This window comes from Dendrobates tinctorius, unplaced genomic scaffold (assembly GCF_039654945.1).
Source record: "Dendrobates tinctorius isolate UK_male_01 unplaced genomic scaffold, ASM3965494v1 ptg000030l, whole genome shotgun sequence".
In the NCBI taxonomy this organism is placed as follows: Eukaryota; Metazoa; Chordata; class Amphibia; order Anura; family Dendrobatidae; genus Dendrobates; species Dendrobates tinctorius.
Genome location: NW_027361698.1, coordinates 518,963 through 538,671, shown reverse-complemented (window position 1 = coordinate 538,671; position 19,709 = coordinate 518,963). Strand labels below are relative to the sequence as shown.

Sequence of the window (19,709 nt, the reverse complement as noted above, 5' to 3'; positions counted from 1 at the left end):
TCCCCAGTCCCGCAGGCTCGGTGCCTTGGGGTGATCCTCGACTCTGCGCTCTCTTTCAAACCACATATCCAAGCCCTCGCCTCCTCCTGCCGCCTCAAACTCAAAAATATTTCCCAGATCCGCTCATTCTTCAACCACGAAACCACAAAAACACTAGTGCATGCTCTTATCTCCCGCCTCGACTACTGCAACCTCCTACGCTCTGGTCTCCCCTCTAGCACTCTGGCACCGCTCCAGTCCATCCTACACTCTGCTGCCCGACTAATCCACCTGTCTCCCTGCTATTCCCCAGCCTCCCCCCTATGCTAGGCCCTTCACTGGCTTCCTATTGCCCAGAGGCTCCAATTCAAAACCCTAACCTTGACATTCAAAGCCATTCACAACCTGTCTCCTCCATACATTTGTGACATGGTCTCTAGGTACCTACCCGCACGCAACCTTCGATCATCTCAAGATCTCCTTCTCTACTCCCCCCTTATCTCTTCTTCCCACAACCGCATACAAGACTTCTCCCGTGCTTCCCCCATACTCTGGAACTCTCTGCCGCAACACATCAAACTCTCACCATTAACGGAAACCTTCAAGAAGAACCTGAAGACCCACCTGTTCCGACAAGCCTACAGCCTGCAATGACCCTAAGTCTACTAAACCAACGCACGACCTGCTCTACCCTCTCCCACTGTATCCTCACCCATCCCTGTAGACTGTGAGCCCTCGCGGGCAGGGTCCCCTCTCCTTATGTACTTGGGTGTTCCTTGTCTTACACATGTTTATTATACTTGTCTATATTTCCCCTTTTCATATGTAAAGCGCCATGGAATAAATGGCGCTATATAAATGCATAATAATAATAATATATCTGCCAATAATCATTTGTCCACTGGATGGGTGGTAATAATTATATCACTCCTATTTTCTCCATCTGGCCTGGAGTAGTTAATTGGAGCGCAACTCAATCACTCGGCTATCTTTGAAATGACTGGGAAGGTACTCAACTGGATATTCATACAACTTCTCCTGTCCACATTCTGGCAGCTCGGGACAGTCCAGGGCCACAAATTCTGGGTATCAGTTGAAGTCTGCATGGTGGAATCTAGCATTTATCCAGTGGATAAGTAAAAATTGGGTATAGCCAGAATATGCCTTTAAAAGGAGTGTTCTAAATTTATCTCCTCTGCCTCCCTTCTTTTTAGTTGCGCTCCTCAGTTCAGACTAGTGGCATTTTTCGCCGCTGGACAGAATTGAGCTGTGTTCCATGATGCTTGCAGAGATAGCTTTGCCATGAAAATTACTTTAAAGTTCTCACACTTTGGCATCTTATACCTGGAAGACTTAGGCTGGGTTCACACGTAGCGGAACTCACGCGGAAGTTACCGCAAGAATTCCAGAATTCCATTCCACGGGAAAATCGCATTACTCTTGTCGCCTCATTGGGGGACACAGAACCATGGGTGTTATGCTGCTGTCCGCTAGGAGGCGACACTATGCATAATCTGAAAAAGATTAACTATGGCTCCTCCTCTGCAGTATACACCCCTGGACAGCGTTAGCCTTCTCCAGTTTTTGCTTAGTGTCGCATAGGAGGCACACCTAAAAAAAATTTTTTTCATTTTTTTCCTTTTTTCCCGACAGGATTACGGATGAAGAAAAGTGGGTCTCCTGTGAGACTCCCGGCATGGCTCCTTCCTCGGTCCTCTGTCATGGGGTGCCTGGTTGAAGTAGAGATGGCTATCCCCCATGTCGCTCCTTCCCCAGTCCCTCGGGTACTGGTTCGAAGTCGAGATCCCCCTCCTTCCCCAATTCCTTTTGGTTTTGGGTTGAGGTCGAGGCGAGGATAAAGCCCCCTGATCATGCACCCTCCCTAATCCCCCTAGGTTGAGACTCCTCAGGTAGGGTCTGTACAGGCAGTACTCGGCAGCTCCCAGCAGCATAGGCCAGCACACTGTGGCTGCATCCAGGGACCCCAGACCAGCTGCGGGCTCCTGTCGGGGCCGGGGGGAGTGCAGACAGGCATGGCACATTAGAGACACAGGGCTCCCTGCGCCCCTGTCTCTCCGGCAGCACCAGCCCTATAGTGCTCAGGGGGACCCCTCTCATGGCCCCCCTTCCGCTTGTGCCCCAACCGCTATCCTGCCTTTAGATCCGGGGGAGTCCGGTTTACATCCGACCCCCGGACTTCCGCGCCGGCCTGGAGCCCTTCTGGGCATCAGGAATCTAATTTAGACCTCGGCTTCGGCCTAGCTGAAGTCGCTGCCCCCGCTCCGCCCCCCGGATGACAAATATGACACTCTACAGTGTCATAGAGGGGGCGGATCGAGACAGAAAGGGCACGTTTTCACACAGCTCTGCCGTGCTTTTTCAGCTCTCCGTCCCCTTCTTCCCCTTCACCTTCTTCTCGGCAGCCATTTCTGCTGCAGGACTTCAGCAGGTCCAGGCCAGCCAGTCTCTGGGGGCACAGGACTGTGGATCTTCGGCGCTGGACCTAGGAGCAAACTGGTGGGGTAAGATCACAGCTGGGTTTTTTTACTCGGCTCTGAACCCATATTCCTTATAAGGCTCCCATATAGGTTCCTCTGCATAGCCACCCCTGTAGGGTCCTCTGCATAGCCAGCCCTTCTGCACTCTGTGCACTATGCCGGGCTCAAGGTACAAGGGAACCAGGCAGGACTGCTTTTATGCATTCTGCACAGCCTGCAAAACCACTCTCCCCAGTGGTAGCAAGTACCCGCACTGCCGGGACTGTATCCAGTCTACTGGGTCAGAACCCCAAGAAACCCCTACCAACGCTTCGGTGTCCGCTACCACACCTGAATGGGCTACTCAGATGTCGCAATCTATGACGCAGTCCATAGATAACCTGACCTCCACATTGCCTCAGGCTCTGCAGGGTCATGCCTCGGCTATGACCATTACCCAGCAAAGAGAGAGCTCGGCCCAGGGACATGCCGTCCCGGGCACATCCAGACGGACCCACAGGTCGCGTTCATCTGTGTCATCCCATAGTACACGGTCATCCCCCTCTAGGGAGAGACACCGTAATTCCTGGTCACCGAGACCGTCTCCTACCAGAGACAGACAAAGCAGATCTCCACAGCGGTCCCCGACCACAGTAGGCCTCCACCCCAGTTCACCCACCAGGGGACGCCTCAGCGATACTCAAGATTTGGAAGGCATCTGTGACTCCGCCTCAGACAACGAACCGGAGGGGTCACTGATCCCAATTCCCCCTACCAATGCAGCGTTAGTTGAAGACGTAATCTCTTCCATCTATCGGGTGCTGGATATTTCTGATCTGCCCCCGGAGGCCCCAGAGCACAAGATTTCCTTTGAAGGTGTTCTGACACCGCCTAAAGTCTTCTCTAATCACCCAGAATTTAAGGCGATCCTTAACAAGCAGTTCTCACAGCCTGAGAGAAAATTCATCAATCACAAATATTTGGAGGCAAGGTACCCCTTCCCACAGAAGGACACCAAGGAATGGACAGATCCACCCGAAGTGGACCCCCCAGTCTCTAGGCTAGCAGCACAGATCCTCCTCTCACTGCCAGATAGCTCAACCCTCAGGGACGCAGCAGACCGGCAGGTAGAACGCATGGCTCGTTCAATTTTCGAGGCAGCAGGGGCCTCCCTGGCTCCCGCTTTCGCTTCAGTCTGGGCGGCCAAGGCCATCCTGGCTAGGGCCAAAAAATTACAAGCTGGCCTCCAAGCATCAACCCCTGAGCTGTCGGACCAAGCGGTTCAAATAGCAGTTGTAGCGGATTACATGCTTCATGCAGCTCTGGATTCAGCAAGGGGTGTAGGGGGATAGCAGCAAACGCCATCACGATTCGGCGTATCCTCTGGCTGCGCGAATGGAAAGCGGACGCGGCCTCAAAGAAGTCCCTCACGCGCCTCCCGTACCTCAGTGGGCGGCTTTTCGGTGAAAAGTTGGACACAATGATATCCAACGCCACCCCGTTGGTACCTCTTTACCTCAACTAAAACCTAAACGCACTTACAAACAGCGTAACCAAGCACGGTTTTGATCCTTTCGGAATTCTTCGGGCTGGTCCGTCTCGCGTCCAGCACAAAATCGTATTCGCTCCCCACGCAGGGACAATCCACGGTCGACGCAAAGGCCGGACAAGACCTGGCAGCCAAAAGCAGGCCAGCCAAAGCCCAGAGGAGGAAAACCTCAGACTTTCTCCTCATCATGACTCACGAACTCCGGAAGACACCCCACCCGTAGGCGGACGACTTTTGCTCTTTCAGCAAGTCTGGCTGCCTATTACAGAAGACAGGTGGGTCAGGGAAATAGTGGCTTCCGGGATACAAGATAGAGTTCACGTCCAACCCACCGAACCGTTTCTTCCTCTCTGTTCCCCCAAAACCGCCAAACAAGGCTCGCGCCTTCCACCAAGCGGTTTCCTCACTTCTTCAAGCAGGGGTCATAGTACCGGTTTCCGAGGCCGAGCGCTTCCGAGGGTTCTACTCCAATCTATTCGTAGTCCCCAAGAAAGGAGGCAGCATATACGGCCATATTGGACCTAAAACAACTTAACAAATATGTACAGGTTCGTCATTTTCGCATGGAGTCCCTTCGGTCCATGGAGCAGGGAGAATATCTCACCTCCATAGACATACAAGACGCATACCTGCATATACCGATTGCTCCCGCCCATCAGAGATTTCTCAGGTTCGCAATCAATCAGTACCACTACCAATTCATGGCTCTCCCGTTCGGACTCGCCACGGCTCCCAGAACGTTTACTATGCCTCTGGAGTGTAACACGTCCATGGTGGCTGCCATGATCTTGGTAGTCGTTCCATACCTGGACGATCTCATCATCAAAGCTTCCACCTTCAAGGACTGCGAGCTCAGCGTCTCAATCACAATCGACACTCTCAGTCGCCTGGGCTGGTTAGTCAACCTACAAAAGTCATCGACTACCCCGAGTCCGTCTCTGACCTTCCTGGGGATGCTATTCGACACCTCCAGGGGTCTGGTGCTCCTTCCCAAGGACAAGGCACTGGCTCTCCGTCTAGAAGTTCGCATCCTCCTCCGCAACCTCCCCCCATCTCTCCAATTTGCCATGAGAGTCCTCGGCAGGATGGCGGCAGCAATGGAGGCGGTTCCATTTGCCCAGTTTCACCTCAGGCCTCTTCAACTAGCCATTCTCAAGTCCTGGGACAGGAATCCTTTTTCCCTCGACAAGGAGTTCCAGCTAACATCGTCAACCAGGAGGTCCCTGCTCTGGTGGCCCAAGCCAACCTCGCTCGTGACTGGGAAATCCTTTCTCACAGGTCAGTGGAAGGTCCTGACCACCGACGAGAGTCTGACTGGTTGGGGTGCGGTGCACTTACATCACAGGGCAAGTGGTCACCAGTGGAGGCGAACAGGCCCATCAACATCCTGGAAATTCGTGCCTTCCTCCTGGCGTTGAGAGCCTTTTGCCACTTACTGGCAGCCTCTCATATCAGAGTACAGTCGAACAATGCCACGGCTGTGGCATAGGTGAACCACCAAGGCGGGACACGCAGTACCCAGGCGATGAGAGAAGTGACACATCCTCCACTGGGCGGAAGACACGGGGTCGGTACTCTCTGCGGTCCACATTCCGGGTGTGGACAACTGAAAAGCCGACTTCCTCAGCAGACAAGGAATGGATTCGGGAGAGTGGTCTCTCCATCCCGAAATTTTTTGCCAGATCTGCCATCGCTGGCGGACCCCGGACGTGGACCTAATGGCATCCCATTTCAATGCCAAGGTCTCCAACTTCATGGCCAGAACACACGATCCGCGGTCACTCGGAGCGGATGCCCTAGTTCAGGACTGGACCCAGTTCCAGCTTCTGTACATCTTTCCACCTCTCCCCCTGATATCCAGAGTGGTGAGGAAGATCAAACAAGGAGTTCCAACCATCCTAATCGCGCCAGACTGGCCCAGACGTACATGGTACGCCGACATCGTACAACTTACAGCAGACGCCCCCTGGTGTCTCTCCGACCGTCCCGATCTTCTGTCATAAGGCCCATTCTTCCACCAGGACTCAGGGGCTCTCAATTTGACTGTGTGGCCCATGAGACCTGGGTTCTAACCCAAGCAGGGCTCTCACCGGACGTCATAGAAACCATGATCAGGGCACGGAAGCCAGCCTCTGCCAAGATTTATTACCGTACCTGGAGAGCATTCTTTACCTGGTGCAAATCTCGCGGCCAGATCCCACTCCCTTATTCTCTCCCTAAAGTACTTGGTTTTCTCCAATCGGGTCTGGAGGCCAGACTGTCCCTGGGCTCTCTTAAAAGCCAGGTGTCAGCGCTCTCAGTGCTTTTTCAAAAACGCATTGCTAACAAGCCGCAAGTAAGGACTTTTCTTCAGGGGGTTTCCTGATTGGTTCCCCCCCCCCCCCTACAGACGGCCACTAGAAACGTGGGACCTTAACCTGGTGCTGACAGCATTACAGGGTCCTCCCTTCAAACCTCTTAGGGAAGTTCCACTTCGCCTTCTAACCCAGAAGGTGGTCTTTCTGGTGGCAATCACTTCGCTACGCAGGGTGTCTGAACTGTCGGCACTCTCCTGCAGACGGCCCTTCCTGGCTTTTCACCAGGACAAAGTGGTTCTCTGTACTGTCCCATCCTTCCTCCCGAAGGTTGTGTCCAACTTCCACCTCAATGAGGAAATTTCACTGCCATCTCTTTGCCTGGTTCTGGTTCATAGAGTGGAGAAGGCTCTGCATACGCTTGACCTCGTCAGGGCTTTGCGTATATACGTGTCTAGGACTGCGCCCTTCCGGAAGTCCGATTCCCTCTTCCTTTTTCTGGAAGGCGTCCGCCAGGGTCTGCCGGCTTCCAAAGCTACCCTTGCCAGGTGGATCAAACTCACCATACAAGAGGCTTACCGCCTTAAAAATTCTCCTCTTCCGGCCGCTATTACGGCACATTCTACACGGGCGGTAGGGGCCTCCTGGGCCTTTCGACACCAGACTTTGGCTCAACAAGTGTGTAAGGCGGCCACTTGGACTAGCCTACACACGTTTACCAAGCACTACAGAGTACATACCCAGTCCTCAGCGGAAGCGAGCCTGGGTAGACGGGTTCTGCAGGTGGCGGTGCCCCAAGTTTAGGGTCCTGTCTGCACATTATTAGTCCATTGCTTCCCACCCAGGGACTGCTTTGGGATGTCCCATGGTTCTGTGTCCCCCAATGAGGCGACAGAGTAAAGGAGATTTTTGTGTACTCACCGTAAAATCTCTTTCTCTTAGCCTCTAATTGGGGGACACAGCTCCCACCCTGTTGCCCTTACGGGCAATTGTTACGGTTAAGTTCTCATATTGTTCTTTGAGCTCGTACGTAGTGGCCTTCTTACAGGCATGGTTATGTTTTCTGCTATATTCCTCCTAATGCTTTTGCACAAAACTGGAGAAGGCTAACGCCGTCCAGGTGGGTATACTGCAGAGGAGCCATAGTTAATCTTTTTCATATTATGCATAGTGTCGCCTCCTAGTGGACAGCAGCATAACACCCATGGTTCTGTGTCCCCCAATTAGAGGCTAAGAGAGAGATTTTACAGTGAGTACACAAAAATCTCCTTTTTAAATTCCTGCAGAAAAACTAGCGATTTGCAAGCGTAATTAGCTTGCAGAATGCTAGCGTTTTCCAAGCGATCTGTAGCATCGCTTGGAGAACTGATTGACAGGTTGGTCACACTCGTCAAACATAGTGTTTGACTATTGTGACCAACTTTTTACTATTGAGGCTGCCTATGCAGCATCAGTAGTAAAAAGATCTAATGTTAAAAATAATAAAAAATAAAAAATCGGGTTATATTCACCTTCCGACGTCCCTCGCAGCGTCCCCAGGCCCCCGCGATGCTCCGGCAGGTCCTGTTCCCAGTGATGCATTGCGGCAATGACCTTTGATGACGTCGCGGTCTCGCGAGACCGCTACAGTTTTGCAAGACAGCGACGTCAGCAAAGGTCATTATCGCAATGCATTACTGGGAACGGGACATGCCGCGTGTATCGCTGAGGCCTGGGGATACTGCGCGGGACATCGGAAGGTGAATATAACCCAATTTTTTTATTTTAATTCTATTTTTTACAAGGATATGGTACCCATGGACCGTGGGTACCATCCGCAAATGTCTGCTTACTTTTCACATGGTGGGCCACATGCGGAAAGTAAGCAGAACAATGCATTCCTATGTGGGTGGAATTGCCGTGATTCCGCAAAATAATGAGCATGCTGCGGATTTTTCTGCAATGCGATTCTGCCGCGGGAAAATCCGCAGCATTAGCACAGCATTGCGGAATCCCGTAGGATTGCATGGGATGCTGTTTTTTTTTGCGTTTTCGTGACAAAATCGCTCGTTAAACGCCGCGATAAAACTGCGACGTGTGAACGCAGCCTTAAAAAAGCCTTTCCAGATTACTCATATCTTTTTTGGAGTGAATGTAGGCAAAAAGGCAGTATTAACAGACCCCACAAGACTGCTTTAAAAAATAAAACGGATACCATAGGTGTATGCTGCTGCCACTAGGAGGTTGACACTGTGCAAAAAAAAAAAAGTTAGCTCCTCATCATCAGTGTACACCGAAGGTATAAACAATTAGGGTATGTTCCCACAGTTAGTAAACGCTGCGGGTTGGACACTACGTACCTCTGCAGCGGCCAGATGGTACTACATAGTGGATGGGATTTCATGAAATCCCATTTCCACTATGCGTCCTGAGACGCCTCCGGCTTCCCTGCAGAGACGGACATGCCACATGTCTTTCCTGACCGTAGCATGTCAATTTATGTAGCAGAGACTCTCAGTCTCCTCTGCATGAATTACCCATTCACTATCATTAGATGCAGTAAAACTGCATTATCTTCTTAGTCACGTGCAGGAACGTAGGTTACTACACGTGTACTAATTTAAATGTCTTACCTTTTTTTGAACTGGAAGTTCGCATACTGCAGTTCTTGCGATGCGATGAGCTGAGCTGACCGCAAGAACTGCCATGCACGTGACCGCCGGGGACGGGGTTATCTCCGGTCACTAGCCAAGCTCTCACGGTCAACTGACCGCGAGAACTGCAGTGCACGTGATCGCTGGCGACCGAGCTTTCTCCGGTCATCAGCTTAAAACTCCGCTGTGTCTAGATGTCAGGCTGAGTGGTGGCATAATGCCACCGTTTAGCCAAAGGCATCCAGATGTAGCAGAGCTGGGCTCGTCATGGGACAGGATGTATATCTTCTCGGTGGACAGGTAAGGTATACTGTTGCTTTTTTATTTTATTTCTCTTCCAGGAGATCGCGGGTGTCGGTGGAATAGGCGTTGCAGTAAGTATGGTTTAATTAAGATCTATTAAAGGAGTCTGTGTCATTTCAATTAACGGACTTTATTCTGGCTGTGTCATTATTTAGCATGTAACTATAGGATTAGTAATGGATAGGTGTCTTATAGACGATTCTCCATTACTAAGGCCTGTTTCACACATCTGTTTTTTGTGTCCGCCATTTTTTTTAAAACGGATCCGTTTTTTGACGGATCCGCGGTAACCGCTAATGGAAGTCTATGGGACAAAAAACGGATCCTCCAAAAAAAATGGCGGATCCGTTTTTTGACGGAAACCGACGGATTTGAAAAAACGGAAGTGTGATCCAGGCCTAAGCCGTGGGTTTGATGTCACCTGACAATACCAAGGTGACATCAACCTCACAAATATTACTCCACTTGCCACCACTACAGGGCCAGTGGGAAGAGCCGGGGAAAGTGCCACAATTGGTGCATCTTTGGATGTGTCAAATGTGGGGTGACTGTTGGGTTGCTATTTTTAGGCTGGTGAAGGCCAAAATCCATGGGCCTCGCCAGTCTGAGAATACCAGGCTGCAGCTGTCTGCTTTTTCCTTGGCTGGTGAAGAAAAATAGAGGGACCCCACGCTATTTATTTTGGAGGAAATCCCACTATTTTTGCTAACCATCCAAGGTAAGCAGACTGCTGCGACCTGGTATTAGGCTGGTAAGGTTCACGGATATTGGATCCCTACCAGCCTGAAGTACCAGCCCCAGTAGTCTGCTTCACTCTGGCTGGTTTAAGACAGTAACCAGCATTGTTGTAAAAGGCCGGTATGTGTTGCAGAGGAGAAGGTCATCCTCGCTGTAAGCCGGAAATGTTGCTCTGGGACCTGTAGTTCCACGAGCCTTGTTTTTGTTTATAAAGGGAGGCTTACAGGGATAGCCGGAGAGCTAGGCGGGACTGGCTAACCACGCACACCTCCCACAATGTGGGTAAATGTATAATGCTACATAAATTGACATTCTGCGGTCTGGAAAGACGTGCCGCAGTTCCGTCTCTGCGGGTGAGACACGGACATCAGTGCACACATAGTGGGCTTGGGATTTCTTGAAATCCCATCCACTATGCTGGAGCAGCTGGATGCTGCAGGTTGGACATTGCAGATATACACACAGTATCCAACCCACAGCGTTTACTGACCATGGGAACATACCCCAATATATCTGCAAACAGGAAATCACTTTTTGTTTCCTTCCCAGAAGCCAACTTTCAATTAGCTTTATTTCAAGTGACAAAAAAAAACTCATGCAATGACAAAAAAACGCATCAAAAACTCAGGTCACCTGCCAGTGACCTCAGATGCGGATTTTTTGCAGATTTCGCCTGCGTCAAATACTGAGCCATTCCTGATCGTGTGCACATACCCTTACAGAAACCAATGGCACCATATTCAAAGTATCCACCAGAAGGGTAAAACAAACTTATTAACAGATTTCCATGTAAAGCATCTGAAAAGTTGATGATGGGAATACTTTTGTAAAATACATCCTTTATTTCCGTTTTCTAGACATTCGTTGCTGAATGTTTGTGCAAATGAGGGTGCAAAGTGCAGGGAGCATGGCCAGCATTTACGCATCTCTAGCTGCTTCTTCCTCTTTCTCCTCCTGCCGCCGGCCTCCTGTTGTGACTTAACATGTCACTTATCTCTGTGACCTGCTCCCCTATAAGAGTTGTCACTTGGCGCACGCACAAATCGATAATCCGGCTCTTGCAACGTCCCTGCCTCTGGGAATGATAGCACCTTGATGAGATCTTGGGCGAGGGAACAGGTCACAGAACAGAGTGAACTGTCAGTAACAGACAGGAGGCTGGTAGCACAGGGAGAGAGGCCTAAGAGCTGTAAGCCAAGGTTCATGCACTTGCAAGCTCATTTGCACAAACTTTCACTGATTGCATTCTAGAAAACTGAAAAATAGTCTTCTAATAAAAAGGTATGGACGTCATGAACATTTCAGATGCGTTACATAGATGATGTTAGTCTAGACTTGTTAAACCTGCTAATAGAATGCTTCATAAGTTGCATTTGATTCTACATTAGTTACCTGTGGAGAGGACAACAGCACGGCAAACCGCACAAGCACCTCTGTGCACATTTCACTACATCGTCAGGAGTTATGTTTATGAATTTGGGATTTCTTGTACATGTATTAATTGAGTGCATCATTTTTTACATTGTGGTTAATTCTGTTAAAGCTCCTTCCCAGTTTTATGTGTAGTGCAGGGTCTAAGGACTAAGTGTATGGCACAGGGCTTTACTTTTTGAGGCTATGTGCACACGTTGCGGATTCTGCCGCGGATCCGCAGCGTTTTTGGCCCTGCGGGTCCGCAGCAGATTCTGCTGCGCTGTACAGTACCATTAAAGTCCATGGAATTTGAAAAACGCTATGCACATGCTGCGGAAAAATGTGCGCGGATTAGCTGCGGGTTCATTTCCGCAGCATGTCAATTCTTTGTGCGGATCTGCAGTGTTTCTGCACCCATTGACTTGCATTGATCCGCAGCAAAACCGCAGGTCTCAAAAAGATCTGCGGCTTTGCTGCAGATCAAACGCTGTAGATCGGGAGGGAGGAAGAGAGGGTGGAGTGTGTGCCGGTATGGTGTGTGGGTGCGGGCTGTGTTTGTGTGCGGGGGTCTGCGGGTCTCATCAGGCTGTCCGGGGGTGTGTGTGTGTGGGGTTACCGGGGCTCATCGGGTTGTCCGGGGGTCTGTGCAGTGCCTGTGCCGGGGTCATCGGGCTGTCAGGGGTCTGTGCAGGGCCTGTGCCGGGGTCATCGGACTGTCGGGGGTCTGTGCAGGGCTCATAGTGCTGTCCGGGGTTTGGCGGGGGCTGCGGGGCTGTCCGTTAGTCATCGGTCTGTCCGCTGGGGGGGGCTGCGGTGCTGTGTGTGTGTATGCAGGCATCGTCCGATGGGACTACAAGTCCCATCGGGCTATGCCTGCTACCCTGACAGTGATTGACACATTAGCCAATGATGGGACAGTAGTAGTCCCATCATCCGGCTAATGTGTTGAATGTAAAAGAAAAAAAAAAAAACATACAGAGCATATAACATATAGAACATATAACATACAGAACATACATAAAACATACAAAACATAACATAGAGTACGTACTCACTGCACACACCTAATTCCCCGAAGCCATCAATCTCCTGTAATAAACATAAATTAGTAAACCAACCTATACTCACCTCTCTGCTGTAGTTCAGATAATAACGAGGGTCCCACAACGATCTCCCGTGGAGAACAGCCGCATCAGCTGATGCAACCGCTCTCCAGGGGCTCCAGCACTGAAATGACAGGAGGAGGTAATCCTCTGCTGTGTATCCCTCCGTCGGGAAAGAGGTCCCGTAACCCTAGCCCTAACCCTAATTCTCACGCAGCAGTGCTGTAAAGTGAGACTCTGAACTCAGGTAACCTCAGAGATGGACTGCAGGAGGCATTGTCTCCTGTCAGTTCATCACTGGGAGGCCCCATAAAGCAGTGACATCACCTGATGTCACTGTTCTATAGGGGAGATCGTCGTGGGACCCTCGTTATTAATTGGACTGCGTCTGACATGGAGTATACGGGTGGTTTATTATTTTTTGTTTTTTTCTAGGAGACGAGGGCGTTGCTTGGATCTGGGAGTTAAATAAAAAGATAAAAACCATGTTGTGTTTTATTTAATTAAAATACTTTATTCTTATGTGTGGGATTTTTTTTTAACTCTTTCTTATTGACGCCTCTCCATTATTAACCGGGCTTAATGTCACCTTCCAAGAGGAAGGTGACATTAACCCCTTATATTACCCCATATCCCACCGCTACACGGGAGTGGGAAGAGAGGGGCTAAGTGCCAGAATTGGCGCATCTTAGAGATGTGACATTTCTGGGGTGGCTGCAGGCTGGTATTTGTAGCCAGGGGGGGTCCAATATCCATGGCCCCTTCCTAGGCTATGAATATCAGACCGCAGCGGTCTGCGTAGCCTTTCTGGCTATAAAATATAGGGGGACCCCATGTCATTTTTTTTTTTTTGGGGGGGGGGGCGCCCTATTTTAATAGCCAGAATATTCCCAGATATTCATAGCCTGGGAAGGGTCCATGGGTATTACCCCCTTCCCGGGCTACAAATATTGGCCCCCTGGTCGTCGGCTTTCATTCTCTGGCGCAGAAAATTGCACGGGAGCCCATGACTTTTTTTCCCTTTAAATATACACTCACTGGCCACTTTATTAGGTACACCATGCTAGTAAGGGGTTGGACCCCCTTTTGCCTTCAGAACTGCCTCAATTCTTCGTGGCAGAGATTCAACAAGGTGCTGGAAGCATTCCTCAGAGATTTTGGACCATATTGACATGATGGCATCACACAGTTGGCGCAGATTTGTCGGCTGCACATCCCTGATGCGAATCTCCCGTTCCACCACATCCCAAAGATGCTCTATTGGATTGAGATCTGGTGACTGAGGAGGCCATTTGAGTACAGTAAACTCATTGTCATGTTCAAGAAACCAATCTGAGATGATTCAAGCTTTATGACATGGCGCATTATCCTGCTGAAAGTAGCCATCAGATGTTGGGTACATTGTGGTCATAAAGGGATGGACATGGTCAGCAACAATACTCAGGTAGGCTGTGGCGTTGCAACGATGCTCAATTGGTACCAAGGGGCCCAAAGAGTGCCCAGAAAAAATTCCCCACACCATGACACCACCACCACCAGCCTGAACCGTTGATACAAGGCAGGATGGATCCATGCTTTCATGTTGTTTACGCCAAATTCTGACCCTACCATCCGAATGTCGCAGCAGAAATCGAGACTCATCAGACCAGGCAACGTTTTTCCAATCTTCTACTGTCCAATTTCGATGAGCTTGTGCAAATTGTAGCCTCAGTTTCCTGTTCTTAGCTGAGAGGAGTGGTACCCAGTGTGGTCTTCTGCTGCTGTAGCCCATCTGCCTCAAAGTTCGACGCACTGTGCGTTCAGAGACGCTCTTCTGCCTACCTTGGTTGTAACGGGTGGCAATTTGAGTCACTGTTGCCTTTCTATCAGCTCGAACCAGTCTGCCCATTCTCCTCTGACCTCTGGCATCAACATGGCATTTCCGGCCACAGAACTGCCGCTCACTGGATTTTTTTTCTTTTTCGGACCATTCTCTGTAAACCCTAGAGATGGTTGTGCGTGAAAATCCCAGTAGATCAGCAGTTTCTGAAATTCTCAGACCAGCCCTTCTGGCACCAACAATCATGCCACGTTCAAAGGCACTCAAATCACCTTTCTTCCCCATACTGATGCTCGGTTTGAACTGCAGGAGATTGTCTTGACCATGTCTACATGCCTAAATGCACTGAGTTGCCGCCATGTGATTGGCTGATTAGAAATTAAGTCTTAACACACAGTTGGACAGGTGTACCTAATAAAGTGGCCAGTGAGTGTATATGGCTATATATCTATGTATATGTCAATAGATATATCTATGGATAGATCCATATATCTATCTAAATATCTCATATTTATCTATTTATCCCATATTTATCTATCCTTCTATCTGTGTGTGTAATGGAGTGTGGGTTGGACAAATGTAAAAGAGGAGGTTGGACAGAAATAACATCACAAATTTTTTTTTTTTTTTATGTTAAATAACCTATCTTTTATTTAGCTTACAAAAATGCATACAAATCCGCAGGCAAAACCGCACTGAAAAACCGCATCAAATCCGCCGCAAAAAGGCACCTGCGTTTTTTGTGCGGAAAAATCCGTGGGAGACGCCACAACGTGTGCACATTAGGGTGACCGGATCTCATAGGGGGGGGAAAAAATGTCAGAATCTTGTTCGTCTGGACCCCACAAAACGATTCCCCTTTCCAGATATTGAGAGAGCCAAAATTTGAGCTCGATCAAACGACGTTAACCCGTGCCGCTCGTCGCTCAAAGTTTGAAAAAATCCAAATTGAGGTATTTTAAGATTTAGGTATTTTGCATAGTCTGTTAGACTATAAAGAATGTGACAACAACATTGCAGAAATAGCCCTGACCAAATTTTCGAACCATTTGTGGTATTTGAATGCAGAGTTGGTGGGATTATCGTTTTTTGATCCCACCATTACAGACAATGAAAAGTTGTTAATGGCTAATAAATTGCTCAGTAGCACAGATGAACCATCAGAGCACGCTAACCTACATGAGTTGATAATTTTACATAGTTATCTAATCTATTCTAGAGCTTTTGTTAAAGTAGTTTTTGAAACGTCAGAATATAATGCTCGGCATTTGCTTACAACTTGCAGGACATATTGCTTTTGTTCTTCATCTTTTGTCAGAAGGTCGTTAAAGTCGGTTACTTCCTACCTCTTTTAATTTTTCTTTCCTAACTTTTGGATTTACAACCCTAGCATGCTCTGATGGTTCATCTGTGCTACTGAGCAATTTATTAGCCATTAACAACTTTTCATTGTCTGTAATGGTGGGATCAAAAAACGATAATCCCACCAACTCTGCATTCAAATACCACAAATGGTTCGAAAATTTGGTCAGGGCTATTTCTGCAATGTTGTTGTCACATTCTTTATAGTCTAACAGACTATGCAAAATACCTAAATCTTAAAATACCTCAATTTGGATTTTTTCAAACTTTGAGCGACCAGCGGCACGGGTTAACGTCGTTTGATCGAGCTCAAATTTTGGCTATCTCAATATCTGGAAAGGGGAATCGTTTTGTGGGGTCCAGACGGACAAAATTCCGACATCGATTTTTTTGTGGTCACCCTAGTGCACATAGCCTTATAGTTCTGAATAACTGTGCCATACACACAGGCATTGAATGTGGCATAACGCTATATTATGGCTGTAGGGTTTCTTTAATAGCCATGACCTTTACTAGATGTGCCTATTGTGATACTTCTTTACTGGATTTTTTTTGGTTTAAAGTGGTGTACTGTTATTAATCCTAAATCATTTTTCTATACATTGTAATCTGTTGTATATGTGTTACAGTTTTGTTCACCACGGATCCATATTGGATTGTGAGGAGGCAGATTGGGATTTCACTATGAATCTCAACGTGCGCAGCATGTATCTCATGATCAAAACATTCCTGCCAAAAGTAAGGGCGTTCTCATTCATCGATGACATATGTGTTGTTTATTGCTTAGATCTGTAGTAGTTACTATACAGCTCTGGCAAAAATTAAGAGACCACCACATGAAAACCCTGTCATGGGCAGCCCATTCTCTAGACCTGAACCCCATTGAAAACCTCTGAAATGTAATCAAGAGAAAGATGGATAGTCACAAGCCATCAAACAAAGAAGAACTGCTTACATTTTTGCACCAGAGCAGTGTGAAAGACTGGTGGCAAGCATGCCAAGACTCTCATGAAAGCTGTGATTAAAAGTCATGGTTATTATAATTCCACAAAATATTGATTTCTGAACTCTTCCTGAGTTAAAACATATTAGTATTGTTGTTTCTTTTTCAAATAACTTTATTGAAAATTTTTATGTCAATATAACAGAATAGATGGGGTAGGGGAGGATGGAGTAGAAAGAAGCTGCTGTACAGGCTTACGGGAACAGTACAGTGGAAAGCATTGGGGGAAAGGGGATAACTAAACACTTAGGCTGTGTTCACACACAGCGGGTTTTTTTTCGTGTTTTTCCAGCGGATTTACCAAAAAATCCGCGGGAAAAACGCGAAAAAGAAGCTTCCCATTCATTTTAATGCATTTGCACTTTTTGTGCAAATTGATGCGCAGCATGCTTATTAATTTCGCGGTAAATTCCGCATTTCTGGCTATTTTCTATGTGTCTGGGGACACGCTGAAAAAACGCGCAAAAATCATGGCAAAAACGAGCGTATTCTAAGAAGGAGTCCTGTTTTTATGCAGAAATTTTCTGCATACGTGTGCATATAGCCTTAACAGTAGTGTTTATAACCTATAATGCAATTAATAGTTACTGTTGTTTTTTAAAGACAAATATAACGTATCCTGAGTAGCTGTAAATAGCTATAAATTGAGGAGAGACATCTTTAGCACATGTTCAGGGAGCAAAGCATGTTCTAGGATTCCCATCTCTAGTATTGTTGTATCTAAATGATTATGAACTTGTTTTCTTTGCATTATTTGAGGTCTGAAAGCACTGTTTTTGTTTTGTTTTTTTTATAATTTTGACCATTTTTCTTTGTCAGAAAAAAAAAAACTACAAAATTTATTGCTTGGAAATTCAGAGGCGTGTTGTCGTAAATTGTTCTTTCAGTCTACAGATTTCTATTTTAATCCAAAATACAACCCCAGGCAAAAATTATGGAATCACCGGCCTTGGAGGATATTCATTCAGTTGTTTAATTTTGTAGAAGAAAGCAGATCACAGACATGGCACAAAACTAAAGTCAATTCAAATGGCAACTTTTTGGCTTTAAGAAACACTAAAAGAAATCAAGAACAAAAAATGCGGTAGTCAGTAATGGTTACTTTTTTAAACCAAGCAGAAGGGAAAAATTATGGAATCACTCAATTCTGAGGAAAAAATTATGGAATCATGAAAAACAAACCAACAAAAAACACTCCCAACACATCACTAGTATTTTGTTGCACCACCTCTAGCTTTTATAAAAAAAACCCTTAATTTTAAGTTTGGGGACCGAACCACACAGAAGACTAGTGGGACAGGCAGTTCCCCAGCAGATTCTCCCCATCAGCTGCTAGTGACTGACAGGTCTCTCTTTATACACTCACACATGGAGAGATCTGTCAGTCAGTGGCAGCCGGCGAGGAGAATCCACTGGGTGGTTATCTGTCCGACTAGTCTCCCTTGCAACTCGGTGCCTGAAGGCTTTTAAAGTCTGTTTTTCTCTGAAACGCCTCAGAGTCAGATATACCTGGCTGAAATCATACAGCCAGCGCCTGTTACGCACTGCCTGTGGATTGGGAAGCATTTATCAGTTGTCAGATTCCCTTTAGTTTGGTCTTATTGTATTCTTGACCTTTTGTTCTAATTATTGAAAATTGTCTACAGCTTCTATGCCAACCTATGTGTTTCCATGGTAACAGACTACAAATAATCCTTCTATAGTCAGATTTAGTAGTCATACACCTCTGTTTCTGTCCCCACTTCTGGTATCCTACAGGATGGCAGTAGGGGACACAAAGAAATTAGTTTGATTACAAGATCATTCCACAAATAGTATTTGTGGTCTGTTACTATGGAGACACACAGATTTGAAGAGGAGCTGTAGTCTCAGAATGGTAGTAAATCGGTATTAGTATCTTTTTACAAATAAAAGAAACCATATTTATGAATCAGAGGAGATGGCTGCTTTTTTCCAGACTTAGGGTAACATCTGTCTACAGATGCGTGATATGGCAGCTCTGCTTTGTTCACTTTAGGAAAGCTTAGCTGCAATATTAGACACCAGTCTTGTGCACGTATTGGGCTGTTTTCTGGAAGAAACCTGCCATGTTTTGCTAAACTTGTATAATTTCTATTCGTAAGAGCCTTGGACATTAGTGTCACTTTAATTCCTAATGTTTTCCAGATGCTTGCTCAAAAATCAGGCAACATTATCAACATGTCTTCAGTAGCTTCCAGCATTAAAGGTATGTATTACTAATAGACCTTAAAGGAGATCTTACCAATCAGATAATATTCTGCACATGCTGCAGTTTGTTAAACTTACAAATGAACCGCGCTGTACTCATCTGCTCCGGGTTCACTGATGAGTCTCTACCACAACTCCTGATATCTGCCATTGGATGTGACTCTGACGTCACAACAAGATGCGGCAGCCAATCAGCTCAGCAACTGTGAAGGGGGAGGTCTGTATAATTTGGCAGAGCCGCTTAGCTCACTGATTGGGTGCCACGCTCTTGACGTGATGTCAGCGCTTTAATCAATGTCCAACACTGAGAGCAGCGGTCATTCGTCTGTGGACCAGGGCAGGTAAGGCCTCTTTCTCCTACGCCTCATTGGGGGACACAGAGACCGTGGGTGTTATGCTGCTTGCCACTAGGAGGACACTAAGTAAACACAGAAAAAAGTTAACTCCTCACCTGCAGTATACACCCTCTCGCTGGCTGGGAATTCCCCAGTTCTTGCTTAGTGTCTGTAGGAGGCACTTGGGTCTGGTTTCAGACCCCACCGTTTTTATTTTAGTTTTGAATTTTCTGTAAATTTTTATTTTTTAATTAACAGAGTGAAGGGGGCGACGGTTCCTTTCTACGGCCCGCTTTCCCCCGAACCAACAACAGGCAAGCACATGGAGTAACCCTTCATGTACCTTTCCTGCGACGAACGGGGCTGATTCCTCTGACAATGGTTCCCATGATGGTCGAACGGATACGAGGGCAAGCGCAACAAGATCGCACAGGAGTGCATGGAGAGGACCTGAACAGTGCTTTTTCGGATG

General features: G+C 47.5%; 1 protein-coding gene across 3 annotated transcripts in view; it reads left to right on the top strand.

Annotated features, from left to right (window-relative positions):
- Positions 1-19,709, top strand: part of BDH2 (3-hydroxybutyrate dehydrogenase 2) — an 80,179-nt gene that overhangs the window by 40,599 nt on the left and 19,871 nt on the right. For all 3 annotated transcript variants that reach the window (XM_073571790.1, XM_073571791.1, XM_073571789.1), the window contains exons 5-6: positions 16,300-16,408; positions 18,840-18,900. In XM_073571790.1, the coding sequence (XP_073427891.1) occupies positions 16,300-16,408; positions 18,840-18,900 (170 nt within the window). The remainder of the gene's footprint in view (positions 1-16,299; positions 16,409-18,839; positions 18,901-19,709) is intronic.